The sequence below is a fragment of the Tursiops truncatus genome, chromosome 4 (genome assembly GCF_011762595.2).
Source record: "Tursiops truncatus isolate mTurTru1 chromosome 4, mTurTru1.mat.Y, whole genome shotgun sequence".
Classification (NCBI taxonomy): domain Eukaryota; kingdom Metazoa; phylum Chordata; class Mammalia; order Artiodactyla; family Delphinidae; genus Tursiops; species Tursiops truncatus.
The window spans coordinates 30,345,452-30,371,594 of NC_047037.1; the positions used below are offsets into that span (position 1 = coordinate 30,345,452).

Consider the following 26,143-nt stretch of genomic DNA (forward strand, 5'->3'; position numbering starts at 1 on the left):
TATTTTGCACATGTGTGATTTTATGGATACTTTGCAACAAGTACAATATCAAGACAAAAGAGGATGTAAATTAGTTTTGGTAGACATTTGCCGAATTGCATACCACAGGGATTGTATCAATTTCTGCTGTTACCAGCATTTGACATAGTTTAAATGATTAAGAACTTGATGGTAGTTTTCTGATGTTACTTCCATTTCTAAAATTATTCATAGTTTAAAATGACAGTTTTGAAAGTTCTTCCTTTTGCTTTATTAAAAAAGTACAATCTTGTGAGGAGGGCCTGCTCAAGCAAACTTTTACTTTTTAATATAAAATATGTATGTTGGTGGCTTATTCTTTTAGGATTCTCATAGATAACTTGTTAGTATTTAAGAGAGTGGAAGGTGATCTTTTCTCTTTTATTCTTTATTTTCAGATATTTATGTTTCCATGAATCTGAATCATTTCAGATTTTTTATTTACCTTTACTATCCATAATCTTAGGATAATCTTCTTTTAGAAATATGCATCTTTAAGAACCAAGAATCCAAAGATGAACTGAGATTAGCTTTTTAATTTATTTTGAACATTACTGTTGAATTAAGACAAGATTTTTTTCTTTGTCAAAGAAAGCTTAAAAGGGCAGAGGAGCTTAACCTGTCAGGCATTTTTCAAGGTTCATGGGGGAATACAAAGTTCAGTAAGTAGTGGTCTCTGCCATACTTTATTCTAGTGGGTGAGCTAGATAGGTAGGGACCACATCTGGGTTAGAAAATGTAAAAAAAGGGCAAAAAAGAATGCTTGGATTGAGCTTTAGAAATTACCTGTATGTACTTAGGTTAAATGACTAAAAGTAACTGAAAGAAATAAAAATAAGTCATCAGAGAATATAGTGTAAATATATACTGCTGTGGGAACCAATAAAATAAGCAGATTCTTTAAATACATTAGATAGATTATTACTAAGGAAAAACTGTTTGATGTAGCAGTTCGGAGACAGCTGGTGTGAGGAAGCAGTTTCTGTAGAGTTGTGGTACCCAATTGGAGAAGAATGAACAGTTGGAAAATAAGTAAATAGGCTAATCTTTGGAATAGTCATTGTGGCAGGAGAAGGAATTTCGTCCTTAAAAGAAAAATCAGTAACAAGCTTCTGTTCATTTTCAAAATTATGGCTTTTAAACATCTGATTTTATTTTATTAGTAATTGATATTTGTATATTGTAGTCATCTTTAAAGATGCTAAGCATGAGGTTTTTTTCATATTGCTTTTAATGCTAGTTACTGTTTTGTTGCTCTTCACTTTACCACATGAAATAGATGCAGTGAAATAGTCCTCTCTTTATGAACTAACATAGCTATTTTATTGAAAGTATAGTTAAGACTCCACTGAATGTGAAAACTGCCATGTCAATCATGGATATAGAGTAGTTGAACATTATTTACACTGGGAGTATTTTAAGAGTGATATGTGCAACTTATTAATGAAGTAGTAGAATTAATGTTGTCCCTTTTCTTGAATTTTTAAAAAATCAACTTTACCAAGATCTAATTTCCATACATTAAAATTCACACACAGTATACAGATAGGTGGCTTTTGACAAATGCGTACAACCGTGTAATGACATTCCATTCAAAATATAAAATATTTCCATCTCCCTAAGAAGAACAGTTAATTCTTCCCATGTTCAAAAATTTTAACATCTAATTTTACTTCTTTTGCTTTTTTATTAGTACTTATGAATGTAATTTTACTTATCAAGAGTACCATGAATTAACCCCTGAAATTACATGCTTTTTATCTATGGGAATGTTATTTCAGATTGACAGAATATTTCATGACCCAAACAAGGTTAAACAGAAACAATTTTGTTTTGAGTGATTTTAAGAATGTCTAACAGAAAGTTACTTTTATTTGAGATTAGTTACAATTATCAGTTGAGCACATTTCTTGTTTATTTAATTTTTTAAAATCCTCTGAAAATAAAGGCTGTATTGTAGTACATAAACAACCTGTCTTCAACACTGTTGAATACTCTCTACGTTACTGTTTTTCACATAAAAAAATAAAATCAGGATAAAAAGTTTCTCATTTTGTTTCAGAAATTGCATGTTGGGGAAGAACTCTTTAAAAATATTTTTCCTTTTCATCCACATTCCAGCCTAGACTGTCATCTCTAAAGTTGAATATTGGGAATATCTGTTGGTAGTACTTAATTCATCATCCAGAAAATGAATGAGAACTATGTATCAGTAAATAAACTGTGCTTTTAAATGATCCTGATTAAAAGATAGGGCAGATAGGGCTTTTTTCTCATTTTATAGATTTTAATTCAGTTAAATCGAGTTTAATAAGTGCCACATGTTCCATTGTAGTTTTTGTTGGGACTCAGAATTAAGATCATACTTTGACTTTTAGTGGCTATCCTACTGCTTCCATGGTCTTTCCTGTAAGCGTACAGTACATTTCAGAGACTCTTCCCACCTACATTCCTAGTTGTGATTTGAGTTGGAGCTGGTAATCACTGGCAAGGAGCCTGTCAGAGGTTATACAGTAATTATTTTCTTACTGATTCATTGAGTGTTATTTTTGTGATTTTTAACTTGAGTATTTTACACTTATACAGTTGAAACTGAACCTCATTTAATTATTAGGCCGGAATTCTTTGTACCTAAGTTCATTTTGAACCTTATTTCAGTTTCTTTAAATTGAACCTTATTTCAGTTTCTTTAAATGTTATTTTTAACACAGGTTTTCAGTATAAACCACTCATTCTCATAAGAGTGATAATATTTATATAACCATATTTGAGATAAAAATAAAGTAAGATAAAAGTAGTACGAAAGAATGAGATGTTGAAAGAGGTTAACTTTTTCTTTGATTGTCTGATCCTTATGTAGAAGTTATTGAGCAAGTCTTCATGTTCAAAAAAACAGATATAACTGAAATGTGTTGTTAGATTATGGGGCATTTAGTTTTAATTTATCGAAGAATATTCTGATGATTAAAAAATATCAAAGGGAGCCTTTAAGGGAGATAACACTTTCTATACTTGGATGTTTTTCAGACAAAGGCAACCAGCTGTATGTTTGGTTAGCACCAGTATATATTTAAGTCAATCTTTAGGGGCTTCCTTACCATATAAATTCATTGTTTTATGTCTTTGTCTTTTCCTTCTTCAACACTTCTCTCAATATTTTTCCTTATACTTATCTAATTCATGGGATATTCAGGGTTTTTTTTTAATGTCTAAAGAACTTTTAAATTCTTAAACAAGGGATTCCTTTAGAATAGATAGAAGTTTGGGGGAAGTAAGAAAAACCCAAACACTTTCATATAAAACTTTTCAAACAGTGCTCAGGTTAAATTTAATTTTTAGCATGGGATAGAAAAAGATTAACTATATAAAATCTGTTGTTCCACAGGTACTGTGAGAATAGAGATGTTTCGAAATATGCAGAATGCAGAAATCATCAGAAAAATGACTGAAGAATTTGATGAGGTATAGCATTTCAATATTTATACAAACTGCCTGCTTACACTTGTAAATGATGAATATGTTATTTTAAGTTTTGTTTTGACTTGGTGTTTAGTATAAGAGAAGATATACTGTTTTCTCATTTATATGATAATCCATGCTGTTAATTCCAAAATTAATCTCATTCATTTGGGAATTTTATTACATTGCATGGAGGTAGTAGCACTGAATAGTGACTGATAGCTGATAAGGATAAGAAAATTCATGGTGTGAAGTAGAAGTTGACTCTTGATAGTCATTCTTGAAGACCATCTAAAATTCCTGAATTTATAAATACATCTCCAGCAATTTCATGTTCTGTGGAATACTAGTCTTGTTAAATGCTTTAAAGAAAAAAGGGTTTGGAGGTCAAGGAAGTGTGAGCAGGCTGCCTATTATACCTACCTTAGAGATTGTGAAAGCATATTAACTTATTTAAGGTTCTTAGAAGTCCTAATGGAGAAAAATCTCCTTAACTTAATTCAATCCAGAATTCCCAAAATTATTTTACATGGATCCCCACCACTGACATACCCACACACACACATCTCCCCCACTCCCACCCCTTTCCCATTTTCTTTGTGTGTGTGTGTATATGTGTGTGTGTGTGTGTGTGTGTGTGTGTGTGTGTGTGTGTGTGTGTAAAACTTGAACTTCTATTTGGGACATTCTACTTGAGATAATCTGATTTCCATTAAGAATACAAGTTTTCTTTATTGTCTTCACAATTAATCATGCAGAAACCATTTTTTTCTGCATGATTTTCCATTTTCACTAAAATACTCACTCAAGCAGTTTTACACTGTAAATGTTGAGATACTTTTACAGTTTTATTTCTTTATTTTATTTATGGTGAACTCAATTCATGTCATGCTTTAGGCCACCATCAATTCCAGTTTTAACGTTCTGCCTTTTGATTTAATTAAGATTTCTATTTTCTGAATTAGGTGTTCCTTTTTCTTGACTTTCAACACTAACAACAAAGATTGGTTTTCTTCTAGGTCCACTCTTAGTAAGATGGGGTTAGGCTTTTTATTAGTAGTAGCAGTAAGTAGTGTTTATTTTTAATTAAAAAAGTACTACAAACACATGTCAAAGCAGACATTCAAACACAGGCTGTTCAATATGTCTTTCTCATCAGGTGTCACCTTTACTCTAGCAGCAGTATGAAAACATTTTACAGAAACATTCTGTCAGTGGCTTTCAGACTATTTATTCACATTTTATGGGAGGTAGGGGAGACCTTAAATTGTCACCTATGCAGATATACTCCATAATCACTTGTCTTCATTTCTGTAATCCAAAAAGCTCTGAAATTCCAAAACCTGGCCTAAAATAACATGAGACTACTTAAAATTTTTATTTATCACAGTCAGTGTGAATATCTATATGCATTGTTGTTAAACGTTAATGTTCTTGATTACAGGGGGCTGCCCCAGATTCTTTTGGGGTATGAAGAAATATAAGGTATATGCACTGTATTAACTTCTAACCTGCAAAAAATCCTAGATTCTGAAACATTTCTGTGGGACTCCTGTTCACTAAAAAATAATTTTTTTGTTGTTACTACAAGTGTTTTTATATGTTGCAAATAAAAGTTAAAGCCAGATAAGATATAAGTTAAGGTGCAAGTAGTAGTTTTACTCACCAGCTACTATACTACTATGCCAGGCTTGCAATACAGGTGATTCAGATTGTAGATTTAAAAGTAGTATATATCTTGGACCTTCACAGCACTAACACGTGATGGAATGATTATTAAAAGTTTAAGACAGTAGTTTCCAAACATTGCTGCACATTAACATCTCATGGGGATACTGACTCCTGGCTCCCTTTCACATCCCACAGACATTTTGATTTACTTTGTAAGGCATGTGACCTGGATATAGAGATTTTTTTAAAGCTCACCAGGTGATATTCTAATGTATAAGAACTATTGAGAACTATTGTTCTAAGGCAAATAAAAAGAGGAAGCCAAGATTTGTTATAAAAACACTTCATATATGAAAACAGAATGAGGGGGAAACAACAATGAATAAAATGTAGCAAATGAAATTATTCAGAAGGCATTCATTTCATATTCCTAAACATTTTGTCTCAATATTTGAGATTATTGACCTAATCAAAGAAGACTTTTAAAATCATCATTCTATTATTTTTTAAACAGTATATCTAATACAGTTTGGATTATTAGAATGTATTAATTTAAAGCAGAATTTAATATCTTCTAAAGCTACTTAGAAATAAATAAATATAATTGTGATGATTAGAAGTTTTAATAAATACTGTCAGTTTCAGTTTTAAATATCTATATAATGCTTTTAATTAGGTGGCTTAAAACAGTGTCATAAATAGGATGCTTACTCACTTTGCTTGAGACTTTATTGCATAACCAGTTTGAAAAGTAAAAATTTAAACTCAAAATAAATAAATAAACATACAATCAAATAAAAATTCCAGAGATGATGTTAGTGAGCAGGATGTGCCAGACCTGTTTGACACTGATAATTAAATTGTCTGCAAGTATGACAAGATTCATCGAAGCAAGAACAAATGGAAATTCTATTTGAAAGGTGGTATTACGTATTTTGGAGGGACAGACTCTGTATTTGCAAAAGCCATTGTTGATACGGAGTGGTAAAACTTATGAGCTGAATACATCATAAACATATACTGGGATTGTGTCACATATTCACTGTATTGAATTTAATGAAATTATAATTCAGATGCAGATACAAAAAAATTTATCTTAAACTCTTTAGCAAGATATTGATCTTTTGCTACTCTGTATACACTCAAGAATGCATTTAGATGCTTTCATATTGTTAAATATACAGTATTTTAAGTTTTTTTTTCTTCAAAATACTGTATAGGTTATTTAATTCCTTGGGAGTGGGAGGAGGTTAGTTTTGGTGAATTATATTTTGTGATAAAATTCTGAAATATCAAAGAACCATTAGATCCCAAGATCCTAGAAAAGTGCCTAGTTAACGGAGTAGCCATTAAAATTCTTTTGAATGAATGAATATATTGTATTATAGCAAACTAAAGTAAAGGTGAGATGAGTTAGAAGTCATTTCAGTTGAAAGTGTTTAAATTGAATAAGGTAGTCCAAGAGTATGTTATTGCCGGAAAAAGTAGTATACTGTAGCTTCTATTCCTTGTTACAAATTGGTTATAACTACAGATCTGCACCTGGCCACATGTCCTTTGTAATTGTAATATCAGCCTAATTTAGAAATATGTTAATTCCCAGAGCAGCCTATAGCTTTTCAAAGTCAATAGATATACTTGGTTCCTGTTGGAGCCAGTTGCCAGGAGGTAAAGCACACTGTAATTGTATTTCTTCCCCAGGTTATTACAATCAGATCTCCATGTATCAATTCTTAGATATGTTTCCCAAAGGTCAATTTGTATAGTTTTCATATATTTCAGTATGACATCTATGTAGGGAAACCTTTGCAACACAACACATTTAATATTCAGCTGACCCTTGAACAACACGGGTGTTAGGTACTCTCAGCCCTCTGTAGCTGAAAATCCTCATATAATTTTTGACTCCCCCAAAACTTAACTACTAATACCCTACTGTTGACTGGAAGCCTTACCAATAACATTAACAGTCAATTAACACACATTTTGTATTTTATATATATTATATGCTGTGTTCTTACAATAAAGTAAGCTAGAGAAAAAATGTTATTAAGAAAAGCATAAAAAGGGGAGAGTACATTTACAGTACTGTACTGTATCATTACTGTAAGTTTGTCATCTGTTTATAAGCTAAATCATCTGTCTCTTAGTACCTATATCAATATTGTCTTATATGATGCAAAATACCATAGATCTTATATGTATTATTAATACTAGACATAAAAAATGAAAAGATAATGTGAATAATTTATATTTTCTTACAGTTATGATGATTTATGCATTGATAATGAAGAAGCCAGCAATCTGATTGCTTTTTGCTAGCCTAGTGTAACTGATACAATTGTTTCATGGTAGCCTAGCCTTTATACTAGTGAATGAATTGTTATAAAATTTTTATGGCATGCAGTATTACTGTCATATTCATAATACAATATTGGAAACACTGTTACTTTTTTTAAGAAAAATCACTTACCTGTGGTGTGATAAGCTGATATGCAGTTTCTCCAACTATGAGAGTGAGTGTGTGTCATACTGTACAGTAATGTAATTCTTTGAAAGCAAAGTTATAGAACAGTATATATTAAATATCACTCACCTTATGCCTATGTATGGGTAGGCTATCCACTTCAATACAAGTCTTGCACACGAAGCTCTACACAATGAATAGTTAGGCAATGATGATGATGACACGAGTGTCTCATACAGTTCTTGCCATACAGTTACTATATTTTCACATGGAGACACACACATATACAACAGATATGTTTATTAAGTGTATGGCATGGTGATTATTTACTGTTCATTAAATGGAAGTGGATCATCACAAAGGTCTTCATCCTCATCGTCTTCACATTGAGTCGGCTGAGGAAGAGGAGGGGTTTGTCTTGCTGTCTCCGGGATGGCAGAGGTGGAGGAGGTGGAAGGGTAAGCAGGAGAGGCAGGCATATTTGGTGTAATTTTATGGAAATACATCATAATTTCTGTTTGAATTTTGCTTTTTCATTTCTCTAACATAGTACCAGTCCTTCTTCCACCATTTGCTACAGTTTCAATGCCCATATCACAGAAGGGTTCATGTTGTAAAAGAAGTTAAAAGCAGTGTTGAGTAAGCAGAACCCTTGTACCAGATTGTCTAATGTCATTTGTTTTCTGGCAATGCTTCTTCTATGTCTTTTTCCTCATTGTACGGCACTGGTTAGGAAGCACTCATCTCCATCAAGTCATCTTCTCTTAATTCCTTTGGTGTAGTGTCTGTTAGCTCTTGAATTTCTTCAAGATTCATATCTTAAAACTCTTCACTACCCGCTCCACTCCACCCCGACCGTTTTTGCCATATCCACAGTTTCTTTCATGATTTCTTTGATCGGCTCTGTCCTTAGTCCTGTGAAGTCACGCACAACATCTGGGCAAAATTTATCTCCAGCAGGAATTCATTATTTCGGGCCTGGTAGCTTTCTCTAACAACAATGGCTTTTTCTCTAACAACAGTGGCATCTTCAGCTTCAGTGGTGTAGTCCTTGCAGACTTTCATGATGTTCTCTCTATGGGGGTCCTCTTCCATAGCCCTGACAATCCTTTCCATAGAGTACTGTGTGTAATGAGCCTTAAAGACCCTTATGACTCCTTGATCTAGAGACTGAATTAGAAATACTGTGTTTGGGAGCAAGTTGATCACTTTGACACTTTTGGTGTTGAACTCATAGGGTTCTGGGTGGCCAGGGGCATTGTTCATTATAAAAAGAATTTTAAAAGTCAGTTCCTTACTTGCAAGGTACTTCCCAACTTCAAGGACAAAGCATCGATGGAAGCAATCCAGAAAAGGGTTCTCATTGTCCATGGATTCTTGTTCTACAACCAAAAGACTGGTAGCTGGTGTTATATTTTCCCTTCAAGGCCTGGGAGTTTGTAGCTTTACAGATAAGAGCAGTCCTGATCATAAACCTGACTTGCATGTGCACAAAAAGTAGAGTTAGCCTGTGCCTTCTTACCTAAGTCCTGGTGCTCGCTTATCTTCCTTACTAATAATGTTGTTTGTGATGATTTTTTCCCAAGTAGGGCACTTTCTTCTGCATTAAAAACCTGTTGAGGCAGACTTACCTATCACTGAGCAACTCCCACGTGCAAGTGTAAATGTCTCTTCTCCAGTAAGTTTGTCAATTGTCAGTTAATTTGTAGGCTGTCTCTGCAGGACCCAAGCTGGAAGAGAAAAAAGTTTTTCTTTTCAGCAGTTTTGTTGACTAGGATAGGATGTTTGGGACTCCCAGCTCACTCCAGAGACTGAGGCTGCAGCTGAGATCACCAGTCCAGCGAAGCTGAGCTCCTCGCCTGCTACCAGGATTTGTATAAAAACACCTGGCTACAGGCAGCGAGGGATCTGCCATGCTCCTGGAGAGCAGCTGCTGGCACTGCTGATGCCAAGCTGGGTTCTGCAGCTCTGCCTAGTCCCAGCCAGCACCCCATTCTGATCAGGCCAGGAGAGAAAACAAGATGGCAGAGTAGAAGACCTTGAGCTCACATCCTCCCATGAGAACACCAAAATCATAACTAATTGCTGTACAACCATCAATAAAAAAACACTGGAGCCTATGAAAAAGATATTCTACATTCAAAGACAGAGAAGACGAGATGGTAGGAAGGGTGCACTCATGATATAGTCAAATCCCATATGCCCTGGGTGGGTGACGCAGAAGCTGGAGAATAATTATATCACAGAAGTTCTCCCACAGGAGTGAGAGTTCTGAGCCCCACATTAGGCTCCCCAGCGGGGGGGGGGGGGGGGGCGGTCTGGCATCAGGAGGAGGAGCTGCCAGAGCATTTGGCTTTAAAGGCCAGCATCTCTTGACCACAGGAGCTCCACAGAACTCGGGAAACCAGACTCCACTCTTGGATGATGCACACGAGGTCTTTTGATCACCAAGACACAGGGAAAAAGCAGTGACTTCAAAGGCACCTGGGCCGGAACTGCCCACTGGTCTTGGAGGGCCTCTTGGGGAGACAGGGGGTGGCTGTGGCTCTCTCTTGGGGCATAAAAGTTGGTGGTGAACATATCCGGGAAAAATCATCTGAAGGCTGACATCTTGCTTGGGACATTAGTGCCAAGACCTGGCCCCACCCAACAGCCTGTAGGCTCCAGTGCTGGGACACGTCAGGCCAGATAACCAACAGGGCTGGAACGTGGTCCCACGCATCAACAGACAGGCTTCCTAAAGACTTCCTGAGCCCATAGCCACCACTAGGCATGCCATTTGACATGGCCCTGCCCACCAGAGGGCCAAGACCCAACTCTACCCACCAGGGGGCAGACACCAGCCCCTCCCACCAGGAAGCCCCCACAAGCCTCTAGACTAGCCTCACCCACCAGGGGGTAGACAATAGAAGCAAGAAATGCACAGTCCCCAAACCTGTGGAACTGAGTCCACAAACACAGGTCAGAACCTACCGTGGGACCAGCTGATAACTGGCCATTGAGTTACGAGAGGAGCTGTACTACTGGGACACATAGGACATCCCCTACAGAGGGCTACTTCTTCAAGGTCAAGACACATAACTAACCTTCCACATACATAAAAATACAAACGGAAGTTTAGACAAAATGAGTCAGCAAAGGAATATGTTCCAGATGAAGGAATAAGGTAAAACCCCAAAACAACGAAATGATATGGAGATAGGCAATCTACCTGAGAAAGAGTTCAGAGTAATGATTGGAAAGATGATCCAGGAATTTGGGAAAAGAATGGAAGCACAGAGTGAGAAGTTACAAGAAAGTTTTTAACAAAGGATTAGAAAAAATAACAACTAAACACAGTTAAAGAATACAATAACTGGGGCTTCCCTGGTGGCGCAGTGGTTAAGAATCCGCCTGCCAGTGCAGGAGACACAGGTTCAAGCCCTGGTCTGGGAAGATCCCACATGCTGCGGAGCAGCTGAGCCCATGCGCCACAGCTGCTGAGCCTGTGCTCTAGAGCCCATGAGCCGCAATTACTGAAGCCTGCGCATCTAGAGCCCATGCTCCCAACAAGAGAAGTCACCACAATGAGAAGCTTGCACACCACGGCAAAGAGTGGCCCCCGCTTGCTGCAACTAGAGAAAACCCACGCACAGCAACGAAGACCTAACACAGCCAAAAATAAAAATAAATTAAAAAAAATACAATAACTGAAATGAAAAATACACTAGAAGTAATCAGTAGAATAAATGAGGCAAAAGAACAAATAAGTGAACTGGTAGACAGAGTGGTGGAAATCACTGCTGTGAAACAGAATAAAGAAAAAAAATCGAAAGAAAAAAGGATAGTTTAAGAGACCTCTGGGACAATGCCAAATGTACCAACATTCGCCTTATAGGAGTCCCAGAAGGAGAAAAAAGAGAGAAAGGGCCTGAGAAGATATTTGAAGAGATAATAGCTGAAAACTTTCCTAACATGGGAAAGAAAGCAGTAACCCAAGTCTAGGAAGCAGAGAGTACCATACAGGATCAACCCAAAGAGGATCACAACCAAGCTACATTGTATCAAATTGACAAAAATTAAACATAAAGAGAAAATATTAAAAAACAATGAGGGGAAATCAACAAGTAACACACAAGGGAACCCCCCATAATGTTATCAGCTGATTTTCCAGCAGAAACTCTGCAGACCAGAAGGGAGTGGCATAATATATTTAAAGTGATGAACAGGAAAAACCTACAGCCAAGAATATGCTACCCAGAAAGGCTCTTTTTCAGATTCAGTGAAGAAATCAAAAGCTTTACAGACAACCAAAAGCTAAGAGAGTTCAGCACCACCAAACCAGATTTACAACAAGTGCTAACCAACTTCTCTAGGCAGAAAAGAACAGTCCACAAGTAGAAGAAAGAAAATTATGAAATGGGAAAGCTTACCAATAAAGGCATACAGTAAAGGTAGGAAATTATACACACACACACATATGATATCTAAACCAATAATTGTGAAAGGAGGAGAGTGTAAATGCAGGATATTTCAAATGCATTAGAAATTAGGAGATCAACAACCTAAAACAATCATTATATGTATAGATTGCTATATCAAACTCTCATGGTAAACCAAAAATCTATAGTAGATATACACAGAAATAAGAAAAAGTAATCAAAACACAACACTAAAGAAAGTCATCAAATCACAAGAAAAGAGAACAAAAGACAAAAGGAGAAAAAAGCCCTACCAAAACAAATCCAAAACAATTAACAAAATGGCAATAAGAACATACATATGGGTATTTGCCTTAAAGGTAAATGGATTAAATGCTCCAACCGAAAGACATAGGCTGGCTGAATGGATACAAAAACAAGACCCATATATATGCTGCCAACAAGACAACCACATCAGATCTATAGGCACATACAGATTGAAAGTGAGGGGATGGAAAAAGGTATTCCATGGAAACAGAAATCAAAAGAAAGCTGGAGTAGCAATACTCATATCAGACAAAATTGACCTTAAAATAAAGACAGTTACAAGAGACAAACAAGGATACCACATAATGATCAGAGGATCAATCCAAGATGATATAACTGTAAATATATGCATACAAAATAAGAGCACCTCAATGTATAAGGCAAATGTTAACAGACATAAAAGGAAAAATTGAGAGTAACACAATAATAGTGGGATCCTCTAATACCCCACTAACGTCAGTGGACAGATTATCCAGACAGAAAATCAATAAAGAAACACAGGCCTTAAATGACACCTTAGACTACATGGATTTGATTGAAATTCATAAAGCATTCCATCCAAAATCAGCAGAATACACATTTTTTTCAAGTGTACAAGGAACATTCACCAGGGGAGGTCACATGCTGGGCCACAAAGCAAGCCTCAGTAAATTTAAGAAAGTTGTAATTTTATCAGGCATCTTTTCTGACCATAATGCTATGAGGCTAGAAACCAACTACAAGAAAAAGAACTGCAAAAAGCACAAACACTTGGAGGTTAAACATATTGTAGTAAGCAACCAATGGATCACTGAAGAAGTCAAAGAGGAAATCAGAAAATATACTTAAAGACAAATGAAAGCAAAAACAGGACAATGCAAAACTTACGGGACACAGCAAAAGCAGTTCTAAGAGGGAAGTTTATAGCTATACAAGCTTACCTCAGGAAACGAGAACAATCTCAAATAAACAACCTGACTTTACACCTAAAGCAACCGGAGGAAGAAGAACAAACAAAACCCAAAGTTAGTAGAAGGAAAGTAAGTATAAAGGTCAGAGCAGAAATAAATGAAATAGAGACTATAAAAACAATAGAAAGGATCAACAAAACTAAAAGCTGATTCCTTGAAAATATTTTTTAAAATTGATAAAACTTGGGCTTCCCTGGTGGCACAGTGGTTGAGAGTCCGCCTGCCGATGCAGGGGACACGGGTTCGTGTCCCGGTCTGGGAAGATACCACATGCCGTGGAGCGGCTGGGCCCGTGAGCCATGGCCGCTGAGCCTGCGCATCCGGAGCCTGTGCTCCGCAGCAGGAGAGGCCACAACAGTGAGAGGCCCGCGTACCGCAAAAAAAAAAAAAAAAATTGATAAAACTTTAGCCAAACTCATCAAGAAAAAAAGGGAGAGGACCCATATCAATAAAATTAGAAATTAAAAAGGAGAAGTTACAACTGACACCATAGAAATAAAGGACCATAAGAGACTACTACAAGCAACTATATGCCAAAGAACTGGACAACCTAGAAGAAATGGGCAAATCCTTAGAAAGGTACAATCTCCCAAGCCTGAACCAGGAAGAAACAGAAAATAGGAACAGACCAGTTACAAGTACTGAAATTGAATCTGTGATTTAAAAATTCCCAATAAACAAAAGTCTAGGACCAGATAACTTCACAGGCAAATTCTGTCAGATACTTAAAGGAGAGTTAACACCTATCCTTTTGAAACTATCTCAAAAAATTGCAGAGGAAAGAATACTTACAAGCTCATTCTGTGAAGCCACCATCAGCTTGATGCCAGACAAAGATGCCACATAAAAAGAAATTTGCAGGCCTATATCACTGATGAACACAGACACAAAATTCCTCAGGAAAATACAAGCAAACTGAATCCAACAATACATTAAAAAGATCATACACCATGATCAAATGGGATTTATCCCAGAGATGCAAGGATTTTCCTATATCTGCAAGTCAATCAGTGTGGTACACTACATTAACAAATTGAACAATAAAAACTATATGATCATCTCAATAGATGCAGAAAAAGCTGTTGATAAAATTCAACATCCATTTATGATAAAAACTCCAAAAAGTGAGCAGAGAGGGAACATACCTCAACATAATAAACTCCATATATGACAAATGCATAACTACTGTCATATGCAGTGGTGAAAAGCTGAAAGCATTTCCTCTAAGATTAGGAACAGAAGGATGTCCACTCTCACCACTTTTATTCAACATAGTTTTGAAGTCCTAGACAAGGTAATCAGAGAAGAAAAAGAAATAAAAGTAATCCAACTTGGAAAAGAAGATGTAAAACTGTAACTGTTTGCAGATGACATGATACTATACATAGAAAATCCTAAAGACATAACCAGAAATCTATTAGAGCTCATCAATGAACTTGGTAAAGTTGCAGTATACAAAATTAATACACAGAAATCTGTTGTATTTCTGTACATTAACAATGAAAATTTAGAAAGAGAAAGCACAATCCCATTTACCATTGCATCAAAAAAACCCCAAGAAACAAAAAAACAAAAAACCTAGGAATAAACCTAGAAAAGGAGGCAAATGACCTGTACCCCAAAAAGTATAAAACGCTGATGGAAGAAATCGAAGATGACACAAACAGATGGAAAGCTATATCATGTTTTTTGATCGGAGGAATCAACATTGTCAGAATGACTATTTGCCCAAGGCAATCTGCAGATTCAGTGCAATTCCTATTAAGTTACCAATGACATTTTTCACAGAACTAGAATAAAAAAAAATTAATTTCTATGGAAGCACAGAAGATCCAAAATAGCCAAAGCAATCTTGAGAAAGAACAATAGAGCCGGAGGAATCAGGTTCCCTGTCTTCATACTATACTGCAAAGCTACAGTTATCAAAACAGTATGGTACTCGCACAAAAAGAGACATACAGATCAATGGAACATGATAGAAAGACCAAAAATAAAACCACGCACCTATGGTCAATTAATCTACGACAAAGGATGCAAGAATATACAGTGGAGAAAGGACAGTCTCTTCAGTAAGTGGTGCTGGGAAAACTGGACAACTATATGTAAATAAATAAAATTAGATCATTCTTTAATACCGTACACAAAAATAAACTCAAAGTGGATTAAAGACCAAAATGTAGGACTTAACTGGTGGTTAAGAATCCTTCTGCCAATGCAGGGGACATGGGTTGGAGCCCTGGTCTGGGAAGATCCCACATGTTGTGGAGCAACTAAGCCTGAGCGCCACAACTAGTGAGCCTGCACTTTAGAGCCTGCAAGCCACAACTACCGAAGCCCACGTGCCTACAGCCCATGCTCTGCAACAAGAGGCCACCACAATGAGAAGCCCATGCACTGCAGTGAAGAGTAGCCCCCACTCACCACAACTAGAGAAAGCCCACACGCAGCAATGAAGACCCAATGGAGCCAAAAATAAATAAATAAATTATTTTTAAAAAGACCAAAATGTAACACTGGATACTATAAAACTCCTAGATGAAAACATTGGCGGAACACTCTTTGACATAAATCATAGCAGTATCTTTTTGGATCCATCTCCTAGAGTCATGGAAATAAAAACAGAAATTAAAAAATGGGACCTAATTAAACTTAAAAGCTTTTACACAGCAAGGGAAACCATAAACAAAACAAAAAGACAACCTACAGAATGGTAGAAAATTGCAAATGATGCAACTGACAAGGGATTAATCCTCAAAATATACAAAGATCTCATACAGCTCAAGTTCATAAAAACAAAACAACCAAATCAAAAAATGGGCAGAAGATGTAAAAAGCCATGTCTGCAAAGAAGACATACACATGGCACATGACAAGATGCTCAACATTGCTAATTATTAGAGAAGTGCAAATCAGAACTCTAATAAGGTATCAGCTCATACCAGTCAGAATGGCCAATATCAGGGCTTCCCTGGTGGCACAGTGGTTGAGAGTCCCCCTGCCGATGCAGGGGACACGGGTTCGTGCTCCGGTCCGGGAAGATCCCACATGCCTCGGAGCGGCTGGGCCCTTGAGCCGTGGCTGCTGAGCCTGTGCGTCCGGAGCCTGTGCTCCGCAACGGGAGAGGCCACAACAGTGAGAGGCCCACATACCTCAGAACAAAAACAAAACAAAAAAAAGAATGGTCAATATCAAAAAGTCTATAAATAATAAATGCTGGAGAAGGTATGGAGAAAAGGGAATCCTCCTACACAGTTGGTGGTAATGTAAATTGGTACAGCCACTAAGGAGAACAGTATATGGAGGTTCCTTAAAAATCTAAAAATAGAGCTAACGTATGATCCTGCAATCCCACTCCTGGGATTATATCCAGAGGAAAACATAATTTGAAAAGATACATGCACCCCAATGTTCACAGCAGCACTATTTATAATAGTCAAGACATGGAAGCTACATAAGTGTACACTGACAAGTGAATGGATGAAGAAGAGTGGTGTGTGTGTGTGTGTGTGTGTGTGAGAGAGAGAGAGAGAGAGAGAGAGATGGAATATTACTCAGCCATAAAAAAGAATGAAATAATGTCATTTGCAGCAACATGGATGGACCTAGAGATTATCATACTAAGTGAAGTAAACCAAAGACAAATATCATATGATATCACTTATATGTGAAACCTAAAAAATAAGATACAAATGAACTTATGTACAAAACAGAAATAGACTCACAGACATAGAAAACAAACTTATGGTTACCAAAGGGAAAGGGGGGATGAATAAATTAGGGGTTTGGTATTAAAATATACACACTACTAAATATAAAATAGATAACCAAGAAGGACCTTGTGTATAGCAAAGGGAACCATACTTAATATCTTGTAATAACCTGTAATGGAAGAGAATGTAAAGAAAGAAACATATATATAAGTAATAAATGCAGGTATATTTACATATATATAAATATATATATATATATATATATACTGGAATCATTTTGCTGTATACCTGAAACTAACACAACATTGGAAATAAGTATATTTCAACAAAAAATATAAAAAATAAAAATCTTTTCTGGCAGATATCCTTTCTACTCAATGATTTTCTTAATGGTGACTTGTAAGTTGTCTGCTGCCTCTTGGTCAGCAGAATTTTCTTTGCCCGTTATCTTGACATTTTTTAAAGCAAACCCTTTTTCTAAAATTATCAAACCATCCTTTGCAGGCATTAAATTCTCCAGCTTTAGACCCTTTATCTTGCTTTTGCTTTAAGTTTTCATATAATGACTGCGTTTCCTCCACTCATACAAGAGTCTATAGGTATGCCTTTCTTCAAGCAGTCCAGCACCAACATAAGAACTGGATTTAATATGAAATAAAAAGATACATCAGAAAAGTACAAGGTTTTCATGCCTGCTGGTGTAGCTACAGTGATGACTTCACGAATTTTCTCTTCTTTATAAAATGGTCGTTATGCTGGATTCATTTATTTTGAAATGGTGGACAGCCACAGCTGCAGACCTCAATCTATGGCACATATCAAGCAACTCGACTTTGTCTTGTAATGTTATGACTTTTCTCTGCTTTGGGGGAGCACTTTCATCATCATTAGTAGCACTTCATGTGGGTCCCATGGTATTATTTAAGGTTTACGGAATTGCACTAAATATGATGTTAAATATGCAAGAACCTCAAGAAATCACTTTTTACTGCAATTATGCAATTTACTGAAGAAATAAACTGCTTACATGGAGATGATTAGTCTCACATAGCATTGTAAGCCGGTGCTCACTAAAGATAGGAACGGGAAGTGGCTACAAAATTATGACAGCAATACAGTATGTACTGTAGTTAATTTTACACAGTTATGTTTTAATATTGCATTTTTACGTTTGTTTACATTTCTCCCAACTGCAAATGGCGCCATGTGACAGTCTGTAAGTGTTTGTGTGGGTAAGTTTTGATACATTTTAACTTTTTATAATATATGTATATTTTATGGTTGTGATAAAATAAATGGTATTCATGACATTCCTATTTTTATTAATTTTTTTTTATTAGGCAGGCTGTGGTTTGCGAGTTTTTTCAAATCTTCGCAAAGCTACAAAAAATTTCCCAATATATTTATTGAAAAAATTTGTGTGGATTTGCACAGTTCAAACCTGTATTGTTCACGAATCAACTCTATGCACTTAGTGCCTTTCATTCTTGTCTGTTATTTTGTTTTGCTCTGCTCACAATTATAAATAGAAATTTTGTTTATTGTGCTCTTTTATAATGATATGACTTAATCTTGTAGCTTTTTTCTCTTCTCATTTCTAATCATACGTGCTTCTGTGAATTTGTTTATTTAACCTTAAGTATAGAACTTTTCAGTTGCTTATCCATTTGAGCAGTTATTAATCAAAGGATTAAAAATATTATGAAATGTAAAAATGGTTAAATAGTACAAACTGAGAAAATGTAAAGAGATGCCAAAATGTGGTAGAGTAAAGCTGAATTTACTTCTAGTCCCAAATTAAAGTCTCTAAATATTTTTGATTGTACATTCCATCAGTAAAGCATTTTTATCCTAAATTCCTAATAGTGAAAACTTATGAAAAGGCTAAATTATTCTGTCCATGTCTCCCTCTTCTCCATACTTTTTCTCAAAAGACTTGAGTTCTTATCTTGTAAGGAAAGTGCTTAAGAAGTTGCTGCCTGGCGATTGTTGCAGACTTTCTTAGTTCTGAACTAAGTTTATTTCCTAAATACCTAATAAATAAAAATAAATTTTTATTTTCTTTTCATCCTTTTATGAGTAGACTGAGTGTGTAGTCCTTGTTCATTAACGTTTAGTGTTTGTTGAAGCATGTATATATATATATATAATTACTTGCACGTATGAGTACACGTATGAGTAAGTCAGTTTCTAATGACGAATGTCATTAGCTCATAATCAGTGGTCTAAGAAGAGCTTGTGCAAGAAGTGTCAGTGTCTCCTCATTTCTGTTATTCACTTGTGATTACATATTCAGATATTTGTTTTTGTGTCTGTTTTCTCTAGAAATCTGCATTTCCATTTTGTGAAGAGTTAAAAATAAATAGTATAAATCATAAATCTATTGCAGTGGTCATAAGTAACTTACAAAATGAACAAACCAGTGAAGAGTTCCATTTCTAATGTCAATCCTTTAGAGCACTGATCTATTCTTATTCTCCTGGGATACCTCAAATACCATCTGTGACAAAAACAATCTGAAATATGAACCTAGCGAGGGCATACCAATCTTATTCTCTATATTTAAATATCTTGTTTCTGATTTTTAGATAAAAATAGAAGTTCTAATATTTTTTGCAGTGCACCTCTCAGTTTGTGTTGTCTGTATCACTTTGGAGACTACTCCAAGTTGAGGAAGGTAAACAGAATATTAAAGAAAGGAAGCAAAGTTGGATATGAAAAATGCCAAGACAAAGGAGCAATCATGTAGAAAACTAATGAAAACTCAAGAAATTGTAACCAATTTGTAATGTGAAAAGGTGTAAGACAGGAAATAGTATTACAGCTGTGAAGCTTGCAGTGTAATGTATTGGAGCCAGCAGGAAATATGTTGAACAGTAATAGTAGCAAATACAGATATCATATTTACTATGTGCCAGGCACCATTGTAAGTACTTTACATATATGTAATTCTCAACATTTTTATGAGGTATGTCTTCTATATTATTGTTACCGCCTTTTCACAGATGAGAAAATTGAGGCAAAAAGGGTTAAGAAACTTGCCTGAGGTCACACAGCTAGTAAATGGCAAAGCCAGGAATTGTACCCAGATCATCTAGCTCCTAAGTTCATACTGATAGCCACTACTGTATTCTGCCTGGTATATAACTCTAAGTGTATAATCTGAAGTAGCTGGGGAAGGGTACTCAAGTAACAGTTGTGCTCTTTCTACTCACACCTTCAGTCATAAAATAAATTTCTGGTGGTTTTTATTACCAGTGTCTTAGGACTGACTGAATGAGTTATGGAATTAAATTAGTATTTTTTAAAGGACCAGTTATATTCTGTTGATTAATATTAAATCTTTTTAGATTGAGTTTTCTGAGGCATCACTCTTATTATGAGAAATGCTTAAATGAGATAGTCATAAACCCAAGTATAACTCAACAATAACATTTGTATCAGTGGGGAGTAGATTAACTCCCCATCTGGATTAGTCATGATCAACTGTATATTGAGGTTATAATTACCTCATGGTAATTTCAAGCATTGGTATCCTTCAGTTTTAAAACATACCTACATGTTACTGTGACATAAATGATACACATTTATTGCACTTTCTATTTCAACAAGTGTTAAACAAATGAACTGTTTGATCTTTCAAACTTATATGGGATTCATTTTTTTAATTATTTGTTCAGTATACATTTATTGAATACTTAATGTATGTCCAGTTTTTAGTTAGGAACTATATATTTAGAGATCAACAAAGTTATAGCTCTAGATAGTGAGTTCATGTTCTAAATGAGGAAAGAACTTTGTAAACTAATAGCAGTAATACCTTGACAAGTTCAATAGTTAAGAAATATAAGACCCATTGAGAACCCAAAGGATGAGTTCATTATTTGAGGTGTGAGTGCTTCACAGATTATTTAGGCGTGAAATTAGATTTTCAAAAATAACTCGAAGTTCAGCAGTAAAACCAGGAAGGAGCTTATAGAGAAGATGGAGTTTTGGATGTATAGAAGGAACAGCAAGATACAAAGCTGGAGAGAGTGAATAATAGCCTTGTAGACTAGACTAAGGAGATTGGATTTAATACTAATAAATGAGCCATGTCCAAAAACATTGTTTTCCTCCTAAGTACATGAGACAGTGTCCTAGATAAATGCTAGAGATACAGAGATAAGATTATAGTGACATTTTTGTTGAATTGATTTGTAAAATTGTTCTTTCCAAATGTATTTTTATAGTGTTTCTTAATTGGTGTACATATGTCTCTGTGGGCCAAGTGAATTTCCTGATACTTTAAAAAAGTCTGAGGTTTTGCCAAAATTGGAAATTAGTTTGGGCTTAATTCGCAGAGGTCTGATAGTAAAGAACAGTTTTTCTTTAAGTGCATCATGGCAGTCAGCCAAAATAATCTATCTAAATAATTAATCTTTATAGTTATTTTTTGGTTGTTTTTAAATGTACAATAGGACTTATTTTAAAAGTTCAAAGGATATATTTAATGATAAAATTTATATAAGCCACTCAGTTTTGTTTCATAAAAATGTTTTCTACTGGATCTTTCCAAAGATAAGAAGTATATCCTTTTCTTTGTTCCCCTGACACACAGTTATTATGCATTCTGACTTTCTGAGGAAAAATTAAAATGAAAAACTCTACTAATCACTGTGATATGTAAATTAACAGATGTTAAACAAGGACTGTAACATTGTGATAATTCAGATAATTGTACTCCAGAATTTGGGATTTCTTCTGGTGATTTCAGGAACTCGAAGATGTTAATGTGGATAGTTTCAAATACTTTAATGCACCCACTTAAAAAAATTACATGTCATTTGCTACAATAAAAGAATGTGTGTAACATGTAATATATGTAAATCTCCCACCCCCCTGCTTAACAACTGAAATATTACTAAGAATACTAAAATGCTTCACCTCAGAGGTAATCAATGTCTTGAATTTTGTAAACATTTTTTTCTTATAAACCCATTAATCATTTACCACTCTTCATGAAATGTTTGTGAAGATGCATGGTTGAGAGTAGTGGCCTGACATTTGGTAGCACTTCATGTAAATAATTGATGTCAATTATTAGTAGGACATATTTAAAAGGAGTGATATTGGTAGTCCCGTTGCTGGTTTGACTTTACCTATTTTCCTCATTTCTGTCTGTGCCTAAAGAAACACAGATTGTCAAGATTTATGATTAAGGAAAAAAATATCTGTAGGGATCATTTAGATATGCTTTTACCATTATTTTAGACCCATTTTGACAGTATTGTTTTCGTGGTGATTCATTCATTTGACCAAGAAATACTTGACTGTCTGTTAACCATTCCAAGCATGGAGGATATAGCCCTGAATAAACCAAGGGAAAATCCCAGCCCTCCTGGACTTTACATTTTAGTTTGGGGGAAAAGCTAATGAATAACATACATAGGCAAACTATTATAGTATGACAAATAATAAATGCTATGCAGAATAATAAAACAGAGGAGAATGAAGAAATTGGGAAGAGAAGGATTATTTTAAATGGGATGGTCAGGAAAACCCTGTAAGAATGTGACCTTAAATAAAGACTTGAAGGAGGTGATGGAGCATCCATGCATATATCCAGGGGAAGAGAAAACAACAAAGGCAAGTGGCCCCTTGGTAGAAGCATACCTAGGATATTAGAGAGACAACAGAGAAGTAAAGCACACCAATTTACATATTGCATTTTTTAAAATTAATTTATATTTTGGCTGCTTTGGGTTTTCGTTGCTGCACCTGCGCTTTCTCTAGTTGCAGTGAGCAGGGACTGCTCTTCATTGCAGTGCACAGACTTCTCATTGGTGACTTCTCTTGTTGCAGAGCACAGGCTCTAGAGCGCAGGCTCAGTAGTTGTGGCACATGGGCTTAGTTGCTCTGCGGCATGTGGGATCTTCTCAGTCCAGGAATCGAACCTGTTTCCCCTGCATTGGCAGGAGGATCTTTAACCACTGCGCCACCAGGGAAGTCCCTACATATCACATTTGATTGTTGTGTTTTCAGGACTTTTTTGAAATATGAAACAGTTCCCCTGCTTTTTTTTGGTGTTTATTTGTATCACGTTAACGTTTGGTGACAACCTAGTTGTCTTAAAAAATACCTCACATTTTTATTTATCTAATTTTTTTCCCCCTCATGGTATCATTTAACTTATCCCTATATCTCCTGTATTTTGTACCTGAAAGTTAGGTCTAGTGACTTCATTAGGTTACATTTACATTTTTTGGCAAGATAATTTCGTAGGTGATGCTGTGTACTTTACATTTTGTCACAGCTAGCTCATGATGTCAGGTTGTCCACTTATTAGTGATGCTAAGATTGATCAGTTGTTTAAGGTGAAAACTATTGAATTTTTGTAAAACTACTTTTCCCTTTTCAAGTCTCAAGTAATTTGGCATTTTATTAACATTATGCTTATGTCAACTTGCCACTTAACGGTTTTGGTATTTGTTGATGATGTGTTCCTGAAATTTTGTATTTATTTGATGTAGATACCACTGTGGCCTGAGGTGTGGAAATAGGATATTCTGTATCAATCATTTATGAATTAAAGGATGTCAGTCTCTTCTAATGGGACATACTAATTAGGCATTCTTTTTTTTTAAATTATTTATTTATTTATTTTTGGCTGCATTGGGTCTTCGTTGCTGCGCAGGTTTTCTCGTTGTGGCGAGTGGGGGCTACTCTTCATTGCAGTGAGCGGGCTTCTCATTGTGGCTTCTCATTGTGGAGCACGGGCTCTAGGCACATGGGCTTCAGTAGTTGCAGTGCATTGGCTCGGTAGTTGTGGCTCTCGGGCTCTAGAGCACAGGCTCAGTAGTTGTGGCACACGGGCTTAGTTGCTCTGCGGCATGTGGGATCTTCCCGGACCAGGCTCGAACCCATGTCCCCTGCATTGGCAGGCGGATTCCTATTCACTGCACCACCAGGGAAGTCCTAATTAGGCATTCTTAAACAAAAGAGTTATGCCTCCTACAGGAGTCAGGGGAAAAGAATTCTTTGCTTCCTGTTGTGAATAAACCCACCGAGATGACCACACCAGAAACAGAAGTCATTTTTGTCCATCAGTCACTTACTTCAGTAGATTTTATTTCTTTAACGTTTGAATATTTATCATGACCCTGCCATTTCGTCTATCATTATTGTTACTATCCTAAACTGTCTCTGCCCTCACCCTTCTGTTTATGGATTGACTGCAGTGGTAAGTCACCTTTGCTCCATTTCTTTCACCTTTTCTTCTATTTTCCATATTGGAACCAGAAATATTTTTTTTAAAACTCATAGCTGTTGATGCAAATCCTTCAGTGACCATCTACTGTCTCTAGAATAAAGTTTGGCTTCCTAAGCCTTTTTTGATCCAGCCCCATCTTTCTTCTTGGTTACAAAATCTGTTTTAGATTCCAAACTTAAAGTAGCTCTGTGCTCCCTTTTTTGTATCTTTGTTTATAGGCCTTCGCTAATGCTACTGCCTAGAATGCTGTTGACCCTGTTTCCCCTTCCCAGTTGCTTCTGCAGAGAATTGACACTCCTTTCTAAGTACTACGTATGCTTGTCAAGTTCCTATCATTGTATTTAATTCACTTACTATTTTTTTACATGTTCATCTTCTCAATTAAAATAGAGTTTCTTTAGGGGATGGGAGAAATGGGGAGAAGTTGGTCAAAGAGTATAAATTTCCATTTATAAGATGAATAAGTTCTGGTGATCTAATGTACAGTAGTAGTACGTATTACATACTTGAAACTTGGTAAGAGAGTAGACCTTAAATGTTCTCACCAAAAAAAGAAAAAAAAAAAAGCAATGTGATGGGATGGAGATATTAGCTAATGCAATGATGGTAATCAGTTTGCAGTACATGTGTATTAAATCGACATGTTGTATACCTTAAGCTTACACAATGTCATCTATCAATTATATCTCAATAAAGCTGGGAAAAAAAATAGAGATTCTTAGAAGAAGACCCTTGTTCTGCTCATCTTTATGTGCCCAAGGACCTGGTGTAGTGCCAGAGCATATTTGTTGCTTAATAAATGTATGAATAGATAAATGGGCGGGTAGATGTTTGGGTGGATGTATAGTTTCTTCAAAGAAGTGTTTGCAAATTACTGTTTTAAGCAATAGTGGTATATATCTTTGGGTAAGTCTATTGAAATTAGGGAACCAAAAGCCATGTTTCACCAAAAATAGGTAACTTTTTTTGTGACATTGCCCATCCGCTGGGTTAAAAATCAAGCCTCTTGGATTTATTCCTAGAGAGTGTTTTATCTCTTTAGATATCTATGGTTTGTGACCACATTGGGTTCCCAAATATCAAATGCTTAGGGATTAGGCAGTTAGCCTTCTACCTCTGTTAGCTGCATGGCTCTACCTTGCAGTGGACCTCTTATAAGATGGTTATTCTAATCCCAGTCAGAGGCTCTCAGTCTTCTAGTTTTTGTTGTTGGGTCTTGTCTCTGAAGCTTGACACCCTTTATCCCACCCCCCATCAGTGTACCCAAAACTTCCAAAATAGACTTCGTTAGTTTCTTGTCTCTAGTTTGGGAGCAGAAACAAAGTGTTCCTCCCATGGAAGAGTATTCACTAGACAACCTTTCTGTCCTCCAGGGTTACTGGAGTAAACCAGGTGAAGCCCCATTGTAGAGTAGAGAATATATGGATTTTACAATCCCAGAACCAGAACCCTGTAGCTCTATGATGGAAGACAGGTTCTTTAGAACTTATTTTTCTCATCTTTATACATACTAAGAGTCACCACAGTGTATGGATAGTACAAGATCATATACGTGAAAAGCACATACCATATGAATACTAGCTATATTATGTTATATTTTGCTGTAGATTTCTCCCCTTCTATTCTTCTGAACATACGTAGAGGAATTGCTTTCTTACTGGACCTTTTTGGTTTGCTCTATGTTATCCTTCTTGCATGTCTCTGCCTGATATTCTTCCTACTCTAAGTTTCTTTCTGCTTTTCTGTACCTGTTACTTATTTGATATGGTTTACGTTTTCATTAGTTTATCAGTAAACTTCTTATGCAAAGCATTATAATGAGACTGTCCTCAAAGAACCTAAATATTAGTGTGGATAAGCCATTTAGGCTACTTGGTTATTGTCTTCAT

The 26,143-nt window shown here is 35.8% G+C and overlaps 1 protein-coding gene across 2 annotated transcripts in view; it reads left to right on the top strand.

Annotated features, from left to right (window-relative positions):
- STAG1 (STAG1 cohesin complex component) overlaps positions 1 to 26,143 on the top strand; it is a 419,314-nt gene that overhangs the window by 222,573 nt on the left and 170,598 nt on the right. For both annotated transcript variants that reach the window (XM_019934217.3, XM_073803799.1), the window contains exon 6: positions 3,404 to 3,480. In XM_019934217.3, the coding sequence (XP_019789776.1) occupies positions 3,404 to 3,480 (77 nt within the window). The remainder of the gene's footprint in view (positions 1 to 3,403; positions 3,481 to 26,143) is intronic.